This window comes from Lipotes vexillifer, unplaced genomic scaffold (assembly GCF_000442215.2).
Source record: "Lipotes vexillifer unplaced genomic scaffold, Lipotes_vexillifer_v1.1 scaffold31, whole genome shotgun sequence".
NCBI lineage: Eukaryota > Metazoa > Chordata > Mammalia > Artiodactyla > Lipotidae > Lipotes > Lipotes vexillifer.
In genome coordinates, this window is record NW_006792454.1 from 3,479,642 (window position 1) to 3,492,390 (window position 12,749).

Consider the following 12,749-nt stretch of genomic DNA (forward strand, 5'->3'; position numbering starts at 1 on the left):
TCCTGCTGATCTATTAAAAAATCTTGAGGGAACTTATTTTATCTACATAAAATACTCATTTTGCAGCCTCACAATTACCTTGTCTCGAGTTCCATTCTTTGACTTTATAGATGAAATGCCTTATAAAGAGAGCCATTTAGCATTTTAGTAAGTAAACTCTCCTTGTGTGTTCAAGATGGGATCAGCTTTTTACTGAATTTGCAGTATAGAGTTTCTAGGCCATTAAACAATGGATGGTTTAACTATGACAATGGCAATATAATTTTAAAGGATTTTTTTAACATATTTTTAATTGGACAGTTTTGAAAGTATATCTTGGGCAGCTATGTCCATATTTTGGACTGTTAACTTTGTAATATTTAAACACCTACAAATGCCCAGTGTGCCAAATACAGTATGAACTTCTAAGTGGGGAAGAAAAATGAGCCCGTCTTCCATCTCTTTCATATCACTGCCTGCTTTGCCTAGGGGGCTTGGGATAGATTTCCTATAAGTGGTAAGTAAACTGGAATCTCTGGAGGAAGTGGAAAGCTGAATACTTGTGTCCATGTAAAGTACAGATATTGGTATAACTTTTTCTTCAACAGAGTTGGGTAACGCTCTTCTCCTTATATTGGTTTTTTGACTTAAATAACATCTTTTCTGGTAAATGTAAATATGAAATTATAGAATTACCATACTAAGTTCCAGTTAGAAGGGCTTAGAAACAGCTAGTCCAGATACCTCATGCTACAGCTGGGGAAGGTGAGGTCTGAACAGACACTTACTCAGATCACGTCCTTAGCAGTAGCAGAGCTGGTGTCAGAACCTGGGTCTTGTGGCTTCCAGACTTGAGATTTTGGTTTTGAAAACTAAATGTAAGCAATTTCAAGTTTCTGCCTGATGCTTAATTTTGAATGTAAAAAAAGTCACCAAAATGGCAATATTCTGATACTTGAGTATCTTCATTCCTTTCCAGGATTTTTGAAATAAATTCTTCACCATGTATATTATGTGTTTTACTTCTTAGGGTGTTTATATACTGGATTTAATTTCTTTTTTTCTTGTAGGAGAAGCTAACCTTCCTTCATACCTTGTATCAGCACTTGATAGCAGGCTCTGTGCTCATGAAGCAACCAGAAGGCATGCTGGATAAATTCTCTTGGTCTGAGCTTTGTGCAGTTTTGCAGGAGAATGTTGATGCCCTGATCGTAGACCTCAACAGGGCTAATGAGAAGGTAACTGTCCTTAGGCACCAGATACCTCTATTAAATTCAGTGACATTTGTCCACATCACAGTATCATTAAGAGGGGCTGACATTCATCTTATTTCAAAAAGAATTTGGGTGTTAATAATTCAATACCATTAATTATGGCTTGTCTACAACTCAGTTTGATGCCATTGCTATGGGCATGTAAATGTGACTGAAGTCTGTATGAAGTCTCTGAGCTCCACTTTCTGTTCAGGACATGCTAATACCGCTAGCCAGTGTTAGCCACAGGGACCTAATTAAAAGAAAATAAATTAATCTTACTGATGAAGCAATTCAAAGAACTTAGTCATTTACATTAATAAACCAACACTTTATGTTAGCATAAAATAGAAACAAGATACAGTTATTCAAAACATGATCTTGAAATTCTTTGCTCAGGAAATAACGAGGTGTTACTTTAAAAGCACTTAAAATTTAAAACTTATGTTTATGGTGTTTCTTGTAATATAACAAACTGTATATTGCAGAACCCATTCAGTGCTTTAGAATGTAAGAAGGATATATTGTAGGAGAAAGCAGTAGACTCTTATGGTGCCTTTATCATTCACAAACCTAGGAATTCAGTCTTTCCAAAAAAAAATTTTAAAACCTCGTTTTGGTTATTGAAAATGAAAGTGGCTTAGCAGTCCAATGTATTCCTCCATTTAAGGTATTGATTCTTATCCCAGGTCTATTGAACTAGTCAGAACTATATTTATGTGATCTAGTTTCCAGATCTTAGTTGCAGTGACATTTGCTCTTAAGGGACACAGAGAGAAAAGCTGTTCCCTAAGTTTTTTTTTTCATTACTTCGGTTGAAGTAATCAGCATCTCGGCCCAGTTTTAGAGTAAGAGCATTTTGTCTTAGCCCGATTGGCAAACAATCATAGGCACTGAGAAGTAGGATTGAGGAAATGAGGGAATAAATTGTGAGAAGTGGAGATGCTGTTCTTGATTGTGACTATGTGTATAATGGATGTGAAAAGTACTGATAATGAAAATGAATGCATGTTTTAATCCTCTGAGATGGTATTGTGTTTTAATAGTTTTTCATAGTTTCACACATCATTAATTGTCATACACGTTAGATGATGAGGATTTTCTCTCCAGTGTTTTGAATGTGAAATAAAAAATGGTTGGAACATTCTGCTTTATTATATGTAAAATGTTTGTAGATTTGTAAATCTCATTTAAATACTTCCTTTCCCATTGAGATAGCTGAACAGTTTGAGCTTTGGTTCTAGAGGTTAAAATATTCTTCTTAATTTTCTCAGTAAAATTGATTATAGAATAAGTAACTTTATTCGAGAAAAAGAATAGTTGTCATCTATACATGCAATTCACACATTTTCTGCTAAAATATAATTTTGTTCTACTAATTCCTGTTTCTTAATTTTTTTTTTCATTTTAACTTAAAATTTTTATATGATCTTAAGGAATAAAATGTAGTAGAAAATTCTGGAATAGCTTTTGGGGGAGATGATACAAAGGACTTGTTTGTGAGCCTATCTTATTTGTTGCATTTCCCCATTTAGATAAGTCATCTAGAGTATATCTGTAAAAACAAGTCTGATACGATGAGAGAGCTTCAGCAAACCCAGGAAGACACCTTTAACAAAGTGGCAGAGCAGATCAAAGCCCAGGAGAGCTGCTGGCACAAGCAAAAGAAGGAACTGGAGCTGCAGTACTCCGAACTCCTCCTGGAGGTACAGAAGAGGGCACAGGTATGCTGCTTCCACAGAGAGCTTCAAAATGGAATGCTCAGTCTTTTACTTACAAGTGTTTTCTTTCAGTACCCATGGCAAGTCAGTTACAACTTTGGAGAACCACACGGAACTTGCTTGTTAGGTACACATACATGTGATCATGCAAACACACACACACACACACAAATGGGCCTGTGTGCACTCCGGCGTATTACGGATTGTCTTTTATTTAAGTTTGGAAGTAGATGGGTTTCTGGTTAAAACATCCTAGAATATGTGGATCAGTTAAATACTAAAATTGTATTTCCCTTATTTTAGAAATAAAGGTTAAGAAACTTTGGTAAAAATATTGTCTGTTTTAGTGTAGATATCCTTTGATCCAGCTTATTCCATTCCTGGGGGTTTCTATGTGAACCATCATTTTAATTCATGTGGGGTTGAAATTTGTCATACCTCCTAAAATTGTTGAAGGACTAGAGTTGTAGTTGTAGACCCTGTAGCAAACTATTGTCTGTGAGATATAATATGTCCTCTATGTTGGATTCGATTGAGAACAGAAATTATGGGTAGTTAACAGAACCATATTTTTTTCCAGTACAAGATATTGTCAACATAATTTATATGGTTAACCGTCATCCCTGCCCAATGAGGAATAACAAAGATAGTGTGTACTTTTTTTTGTATTGAATTTAATAATAGGTCACTTGTTCTCAAGCTAAGATACTTAGAAACCAGAAGGCTCTATATTTTTCCCATACTTGATTCAGTATATATCTTCTTTATTTGATCCACTCATGCTTATCTTGGCAAGTCTAATTAAAAAAGGAAACCACATCTTATTTTACTTTATTTTTATTTATTTATTTTGTTGTTCACTTAAAATTTTTTTTCCTTTTTCTTTTTCTTTTGAATTTTATTTATTTATTTTTTATACAGCAGGTTCTTATTGGTTATCCATTTTATACATATTAGTATATACATGTCAATCCCAATCTCCCAATTCATCCACCAACATCACGCCTCCCCCCCCCCCCCTTTCCCCCCTTGGTGTCCGTACATTTGTTCTCTGCATCTGCGTCTCTATTTCTGCTTCGCAAACCGGTTCATCTTTGCCGTTTTTCTAGATTCCACATATATATGTTAATATACAATATTTGTTTTTCTCTTTCTGACTTACTTCACTCTGTATGACAGTCTCTAGGTCCATCCATGTCTCTGCAAATGACCCAATTTTGTTCCTTTTTTATGGCGGAGAAATATTCCATTGTATACGTGTACCACATCTTCTTTATCCATTTGTCTGTTGATGTCATTTAGGTTGCTTCCATGACCTGGCTATTGTAAATAGTGCTGCAATGAACACTGAGATGCATGTGTCTTTTTTTTTTTTTGCTTGTTTGTTTGTTTTTTTGCGGTACGCGGGCCTCTCACTGCTGTGGCCTCTCCCGTTGCGGAGCACAGGCTCCGGACGTGCAGGCTCAGCGGCCATGGCTCACGGGCCCAGCCGCTCCCCCGCAAGTGGGATCTTGCCGAAACGGGGCACGAACCCGCGTCGCCTGCATCGGCAGGGGGGCTCTCAAGCACTGCGCCACCAGGGAAGCCCTGCATGTATCTTTTTGAATTATGGTTTTCTCAGGGTATACGCCCAGTAGTGGGATCGCTGGCTCATATGGTAATTCTAGTTTTAGTTTTTTTTTTTTTTTCTTGCGTTATGCGGGCCTCTCATTGTTGTGGCCTCTCCCATTTGCGGAGCACAGGCTCCGGACGTGCAGGCTCAGCGGCCATGGCTCACGGGCCCAGCCGCTCCCCCGCAAGTGGGATCTTGCCGAAACGGGGCACGAACCCGCGTCTCCTGCATCGGCAGGCGGACTCTCAAGCACTGCGCCACCAGGGAAGCCCTATTTTTAGTTTTTAAGGAACATCCATACTGTTCTCCATAGAGGCTGTATCAATTTGCATTCCCACCAGCACTGCAAGAGGGTTCCCTTTTCACCACACCCTCTCCAGCATTTATTGTTTGTAGATTTTTTGATGATGGCCATTCTAACTGGTGTGAGGTGATACCTCCCTGTAGTTTTGATTTGCATTTCTCTAATGATTAGTGATGTTGAGCAGCTTTTCATGTGCTTCTCGGCCATCTGTATGTCTTCTTTGGAGAAGTGTCTATATAGGTCTCCAGCCCATTTTTTAATGGGGTTGTTTGTTCTTTTAATATTGAGCTGCATGAGCTGTTTATATATTTTGAAGATTGATCCTTTGTTGACTCGTTTGCAAATATTTTCTCCCATTCTGAGGGCTGTCTTTTCGTCTTGTTTGTAGTTTCCTTTGCTTGGCAAAAGCTTTCAAGTTTCATTAGGTCCCATTTGTTTATTTTTGTTTTTACTTCTAGGAGGTGGGTCAGAAAAGGTCTTGCTGTGATTTACATGAACCAGTGTTCTTCCTATGTTTCCTCTAAGGGTTTTATAGTGTCCGGGCTTATATTTAGGTCTGTAATCCATTTTGAGTTTATTTTTGTGTATGGTGTTAGGGAGTGTTCTAATTTCATTGCTTTACGTCTAGCTGTCCAGTTTTCCCAGCATCACTTATTGAACAGGCTATCTTTTCTCCATTGTATACCCTTGCCTCCTTTGTCATAGATTAATTGACCATAGGTTGCGTGGGTTTATCTCTGGGCTTTGTATCCTGTTCCATTGATCTATATTTCTGTTTTTGTGCCAGTACTATATTGTCTTGATGACTGTAGCTTTGTAGTACAGTCTGAAGTCAGGGATTCTGATTACTCCAGCTCCGTTTTTTCCCTCAAGACTGCTTTGGCTATTTGGGGTCTTTTCTGTCTCCATACAAATTTGAAGATTTTTTGTTCTAGTTCTGTAAAAAATGCCATTGGTAGTTTGATAGGGATTGCTTTGAATCTGTAGATAGCTTTGGGTAGTATAGTCATTTTCACAATGTTGATTCTTCGAATCCAAAAACATGGTATATCTCTCCATCTGATTGTGTCATCTTTGATTTCTTTCATCAGTGTCTTATAGTTTTCTGAGTACAGGTCTTTTACCTCCTTAGGTAGGTTTATTCCTAGGTATTTTATTCTTTTGTTGCAATGGTGAATGGGAGTGTTTCTTTAATTTCTCTTTCTGATCTTTTGTTGTTGGTGTATAGGAATGCAAGAGATTTCGGTGCATTAAATTTGTATCCTGGAATCTTACCAAATTCATTGATTAGTAGTAGTTTTCTGGTGGCATCTTTAGGGTTCTCTATGTATAGTATCATGTCATCTGCAGTGACAGTTTACTTCTTTTCCAATTTGGATTCCTTTTATTTCTTTTTCATCTCTGAATGCTGTGGCTAAAACTTCCAAAACTATGTTGAATAATAGTGGTGAGAGTGGGCCACCTTGTCTTTTTCCTGATCTTAGAGGAAATGCTTTCAGTTTTTCACCATTGAGAATGATGTTTGCTGTGGGTTGTCATATATGGCCTTTATTATGTTGAGGTAGGTTCCCTCTATGCCCACTTTCCGGAGAGTTTTTATCATAAATGGGTGTTGACTTTTTTCCAAAGCTTTTTCTGCATCTATTGAGATGATCATATGGTTTTTATTCTTCAATTTGTTAATATGGTTTACCATATTTGATTTGATTGATTTGAGTATATTGAAGAATCCTTGCATCCCTGGGATAAATCCCACTTGATCATGGTGTATGATCCTTTTAATGTGCTGTTGGATTCTGTTTGCTAGTATTTTTTTGAGGATTTTTGCATCTATATTCATCAGTGATATTGGTCTGTAATTTTCTTTTTTTGTGACATCTTTGTCTAGTATTGGTATCAGGGTTATGGTGGCCTCATAGAATGAGTTTGTGAGTGTTCCTTCCTCTGCAATTTTTTGGAAGAGTTTGAGAAGGATGGGTGTTAGCTCTTCTCTAAATGTTTGATAGAATTCACCTGTGAAGCCATCTGGTCCTGGACTTTTGTTTTTTGGAAGATTGTTAATCACAGTTTCAATTCCATTACTTGTGACTGGTCTGTTCATATTTTCTATTTCTTCCTGGTTCAGTCTTAGAAGGTGATACTTTTCCAGGAATTTGTTCATTTCTTCCAGGTTGTCCATTTTACTGGCATAGAGTTGCTTGTAGTAGTCTCTTAGGATGCTTTGTATTTCTGTATTGTCTATTGTAACTTCTTTTTCATTTCTCATTTTATTGATTTGAGTTCTCTCCCTCTTTTTCTTGATGAGTCTGGCCAATGGTTTATCAATTTTGTTTATCTTCTCAAAGAACCAGCTTTTAGTTTTATTGATCTTTGCTATTGTTTTCTTTGTTTCTATTTCATTTATTTCTGCTCTGACCTTTATGATTTCTTTCCTTCTGCTAACTTTGGGTTTTGTTTGTTCTTCTTTCTCTAGTTCCTTTAGGTGTAAGGTTAGATTGTTTACTTGAGATTTTTCTTGTTTCTTGAGAAAGGATTGTATTGCCATAAACTTCCCTCTTAGAACTGCTTTTGCTGCATTCCATAGGTTTTCGATCGTCATGTTTTCATTGTCATTTGTCTCTAGGTTTTTTGTTTTGTTTTGTTTTGTTTTTGTGGTACGTGGGCCTCTCACTGCTGTGGCCTCTCCCATTGCGAGCACAGGCTCCGCATGCACAGGCTTATCCGCCATGGCTTACGGACCCAGCGGCTCTGTGGCATGTGGGATCCTCCCAGACCGGGTCATGAACCCACGTCCCCTGCATCGGCAGGCGGACTCTCAACCAATGCGCCACCAGGGAAGCCCTCTAGGTATTTTTTGATTTATTCAGTGGTCTCTTGGTTATTTAGTAACGTATTGTTTAGCTTCCATGTGTTTGTGTTTTTTACATTTTTTTTCCCTGTAATTAATTTCTAATCTCATAGCGTTGTGTTCAGAAAAGATGCTTCATATGATTTCCATTTTCTTAAATTTACCGAGGATTTTTTTGCGACCCAAGTTGTGATCTGTCCTGGAGAATGTTCCATGTGCACTTGAGAAGAAAGTATATTATGCCACTTTTGGGTGGAATGTCCTATAAATATCAATTAAATCTATCTGGTCTATTGTGTCATTTAAAGCTTGTGTTTCCTTATTTATTTTCTGTCTAGATGATCTGTCCATTGTTGTAAGTGAGGTCTAAAGTCCCCCACTATTATTGTGTTGCTGTCGATATCCTCTTTTATAGCTGTTAGCGTTTGCCTTATGTATTGAGGTGCTCCTATGTTGGGTGCATATATATTTATAATTGTTATATCTTCTTCTTGGATTGAGCCCCTGATCATCATGTAGTGTCCTTCCTTGTCTCTTGTAACATCCTTTATTTTAAAGTCTATTTTATCTGGTATGAGTATTGCTACTCTAGCTTTCTTTGGATTTCCATTTGCATGGAATATCATTTTCCATCCCCTCACTTTCAGTCTGTATGTGTCCCTAGGTCTGAAATGGGTCTCTTGTAGACAGCATATATATGGGTCTTGTGTTTGTATCCATTCAGTGAGCCTGTCTTTTGGTTGGAGTATTTAATCCATTCACATTTACAGTAATTATTGGTATGTATGTTCCTATTACCATTTTCTTAATTGTTTTGGGTTTGTTTTTGTAGGTGCTTTTCTCCTCTTGTGTTTCCCAGTTAGAGAAGTTCCTTTAGCATTTGCTTTAGAGCTTGTTTGGTGGTGCTGAATTCTCTGAGCTTTTGCTTGTCTGTATAGCTTTTGATTTCTCCGTTGAATCCGAATGAAATCCTTGCCAGGTAGAGTAATCTTGGTTGTAGGTTCTTCCCTTTCATCACTTTAAATATATCATGCCACTCCCTTCTGGCTTGTAGAGTTTCTGCTGAGAAATCAGCTGTTAACTTTGTGGGAATTCCCTTGTATGTTATTTGTTGTTTTTCCCTTGTTGCTTTTCATAATTTTTCTTTGTCTTTAATTTTTGTCAGTTTGATTGCTATGTGTCTCAGCGTGTTTCTCCTTGGATGTATCCTGCCTGGGACTCTCCATGTTTCCTGGACTTGATTGACTATTTCCTTTCCCATGTTAGGGAAGTTTTCAACTATAATCTCTTCGAATATTTTCTCTGACCCTTTCTTTTTTTCTTCTTCTTCTGGGACCCCTGTGATTTGAATGTTGGTGCAGAGGTCTCTTAAGTTAATGTTGTCCCTGGGGTCTCTTAGGCTGTCTTCATTTCTTTTTTTCTTTATTCTGCAGTGCAGCAGTGAATTCCACCATTTTGTCCTCCAGGTGACTTATCCGTTCTTCTGCCTCAGTTATTCTGCTATTGATTCCTTCTAGTGTATTTTTCATTTCAGTTATTGTATTGTTCACCTCTGTTTGTTTGTTCTTTAATTCTTCTAGGTCTTTGTTAAACATTTCTTGTGGCTTCTCGATCTTTGCCTCCATTTTCCCTCTGAGGTCCTGGATCATCTTCACTATCATTATTCTGAATTCTCTTTCTGGAAGGTTGCCTATCTCCACTTCATTTAGTTGTTTTTCTGGGGTTTTATCTTGTTCCTTCATCTGGTACATAGTCCTCTGCCTTTTTATTTTGTGTATCTATCTGAATGTGGTTTTTGTTCCACAGGCTGCAGGATTGTAGTTCTTCTTGCTTCTGCTTTCTGCCCTCTGGCGGATGAGGCTATCCAAGAGGCTTGTGCAAGCCTCTTGGGACTGGTGTTGGGTAGAGCTGGGTTTTGCTCTGGTGGGCAGAGCTCACTGAAACTTTAATCCGCTTGTCTGCTGATGGGTGGGGCTGAGTTCCCTCCCTGTTGGTTGTTTGGCCTGAGTCCCACAGGCTCCTTGGTGGGGCTAATGGTGGACTCTGGAAGAGCTCACGTCAAGGAGTACTTCCCAGAATTTCTGCTTCCAGTGTCCTTGTCCTCACTGTGAGACACAGCCACCCCCCACCTCTGCCAGAGACCCTCCAACTCTAGAAGATAGGTCTGATTCAGGCTCCTGTGGGGTCACTCCTCCTTCCCCTGAGTCCCGATGCGCCCACTACTTTGTGTGTGCCCTCCAAGAGTGGAGTCTCTGTTTCCCCCAGTGCTGTCGGAGTCCTGCAATCAAATCCCACTAGCCTTCAAAGTATCATTCTCTAGGAATTCCTCCTTCCCTTGCTGGACCCCAGGTTGGGAAGCCTAACGTGGGGCTCAGAACCTTCACTGCAGTGGGTGGACTTCTGTGGTGTAAGTGTTCTCCAATTTGTGAGTCACCCACCCAGCAGTTATGGGATTCGATTTTATTGTGATCGCGCCCCTTCTACCATCTCATTGTGGCTTCTCCTTTGTCTTTGGATGTTGGCTGTCTTTTTTGGTGAGTTCCAGTGTCTTCCTGTTGATGACTGTTCAGCAGTTAGTTGTGATTCTGGTGCTTTTGCAAGAGGGAGTGAGAGCGCGTCCTTCTACTCCGCCATCTTGAACCATCTCTTTATTCCTCCAGAAACCAAATTTTAAAAAGTAGCCAACCAACAGTTTCAGATTGCTTAAAATAAGACCATTCTGTTTTCCCAAGCATTTGGACCCTATATGAAATTACGCCTTTCTTTATGAATTTGAATGAATTCATACATTCTCTAAAAGTGGCCTTTTGTTCACTACATTCACGGTGCCATGTGATATGTTCTGCACTTTCTACCACTGTAGTAAAAGACCTAAATAATTTTTTTAGAGGTAACATTGACATGCAGTGAAATTAACAGATCTTAAGCGTACCAGTCGATGATTGATCAATGTAAGGACCCATCTACCCATCACCCCATTGAAGACTTAAAGATTTTCATTACCTCAGAAAGTTCTTTTGTGACGTCTTCCAGTCAGTTTCCACTCCCCATAGGCAATCACTGTTCTCTTACCTATCATCATAGATTACTTTCATTTGTTCTAGAATTTCATCTCAATGGAATCATTCAGTATGTGGTCTTTGGTGGTTGGCTTATTTCACTCAACATATTTTTTGATATTCACTCTTGTTGTTGTGTTTATCAGTAGTTCATTCTTTTTTATAGTTGAGTAGTATTCCATTTTATAATTATACCACAATTTAATAAATTGTGAATTGATGGATACTTGTCTTTCTTCCAGTTTTTGGCTATTGTAAAAAAAATTGCTACAAACATTGTATAAGTATTTTATTGACATATTTTTTCATTTTTTTTAAGTTAAGAGTGTAGTTGCTAGGTCATAAGATAGGTGTATATTTATTAAAAGCAATCAAACTTTTTTCAAAAATGGTTCTATCGTTTTATATTTCTACCATCAGTGTATGAGAGTTTTCATTGTTCTGCATCCTCTGCAAAATTTGGCATTGTCAGTCTTAAATTTTAGCCATTCTAGTTGTTTTAAAATGGGATTTCATTGTGGTTTTAATTCACATTTTCTTGGTGATTAATGATGTTGAGCACTTTTCATGTTCTTATTGCCATTTATATATCTTCTTTTGTGAAGTGTCTCTTCAGGTGTTTGTACATGAAAAAAATTGGGTTGTTTGTGTTTTTGTTGATTTGTAAAAGTTGTTTATAAATTCTGGATATAGTAAATTTTTTGTCATACATAAGTATCACAGATTTTTTTTTCAATATCTCACTTGCCTTTTCATTTTTTAACGTTTCTTTTGATGATCACGAGTTTTAAAGTTTTGGCAAAGTTCAACTTATACATCTTTTACTCTTTTGAGTATTTTATTTTTATGTGGTAAGAAATTTTTCTATACCCCAAGATTGTGAAGATAATGTATCATTTCTTCTAGATGTTTTGTAGTTTTAACTTTTATGTCTAGGTCTGTGAGCCATCTCAGATTAATTTTTGTGTGTAATGTTAGATGGAGGCTGAGGTTCATTTTCTCCCTGCATTTGTTGTTCCCACACCATTTATTCAAGGCTTTACTTTCCTCATTTAGTAGCACTGGTCCCTTTGTGAAAAAACAACTGAATATATATGGGAACTGCAGGTTTGTTGCATTCCTACAGTTTTGCCTTTTCCAGAATGTCATATAAATGGAATCATACAGTATGTAGCATTTTAGGTCTTACTTCACTCAACAAAATATGTTTGGAAATTATTCACGTTATTGCTTGTATCAGTCACTCACTCATTTTTACTGCTGAGTAATATTCCATTGTATGGATGTAGCGCTGTTTGTTTATCCACATACTTGCAGATGGGACTTTGGGTTGTTTTAATTTTTTTACAATTATGATTAAAGATGCTTTAAACATTCATGGATAGGTTTTTGTGTGATCATAAGTTTTAATTTTTCTTGGGTGAATACTTAGGTGTCTGATTTCTGGGTTATATGGTCAGTGTATATTTAACTTTATATGAGACTATCAAATTGTTTTCCCAAGTGACTGTACCGTTTTGCCTTCTCACTAACAATGTAAGAGAATTCTCATTGCTCTGGATCTGTGCCAGCATGTGGTTTCATCATTTTTTCTTTTTCTTTTTAGCCGTCTGATAGGGGTGTAGTGGTATGTCATTATGGTTTTAATTTACATTTTCCCTGATGAATAATAATGTTGAGCATTTTTTCGTATGCTTTTTTGCCATTTGTATATCTTCTTTGGTGAGTTATATGTTCATATCTTTTGCCCCGCTTTGTAATTAGGTTGCTTGTTTACTTATTGCTGAATTTCCAGTGTTGTTTATATATTCTGATACAAGTCATTTGTCAGATATGTGATTTGCAAGTATTCTTTCCCATTCTCCTACAAGTACTTTTGCAGAGCAAATATTTTAAATTTTTTTGAAGTTCAGCTTATCAGTTTTTTTCTTTTGTGGGGTGTGCTTTTATTATTGTATCTAAGAACTCTTTCC

The 12,749-nt window shown here is 37.4% G+C and overlaps 1 protein-coding gene across 1 annotated transcript in view; it reads left to right on the plus strand.

Annotated features, from left to right (window-relative positions):
* The window catches only part of CCDC171 (coiled-coil domain containing 171), a 349,212-nt gene that overhangs the window by 129,143 nt on the left and 207,320 nt on the right, over positions 1-12,749 (plus strand). The window contains exons 14-15 of the mRNA XM_007465652.1: positions 1,050-1,217; positions 2,768-2,956. Of these exons, the coding sequence (XP_007465714.1) occupies positions 1,050-1,217; positions 2,768-2,956 (357 nt within the window). The remainder of the gene's footprint in view (positions 1-1,049; positions 1,218-2,767; positions 2,957-12,749) is intronic.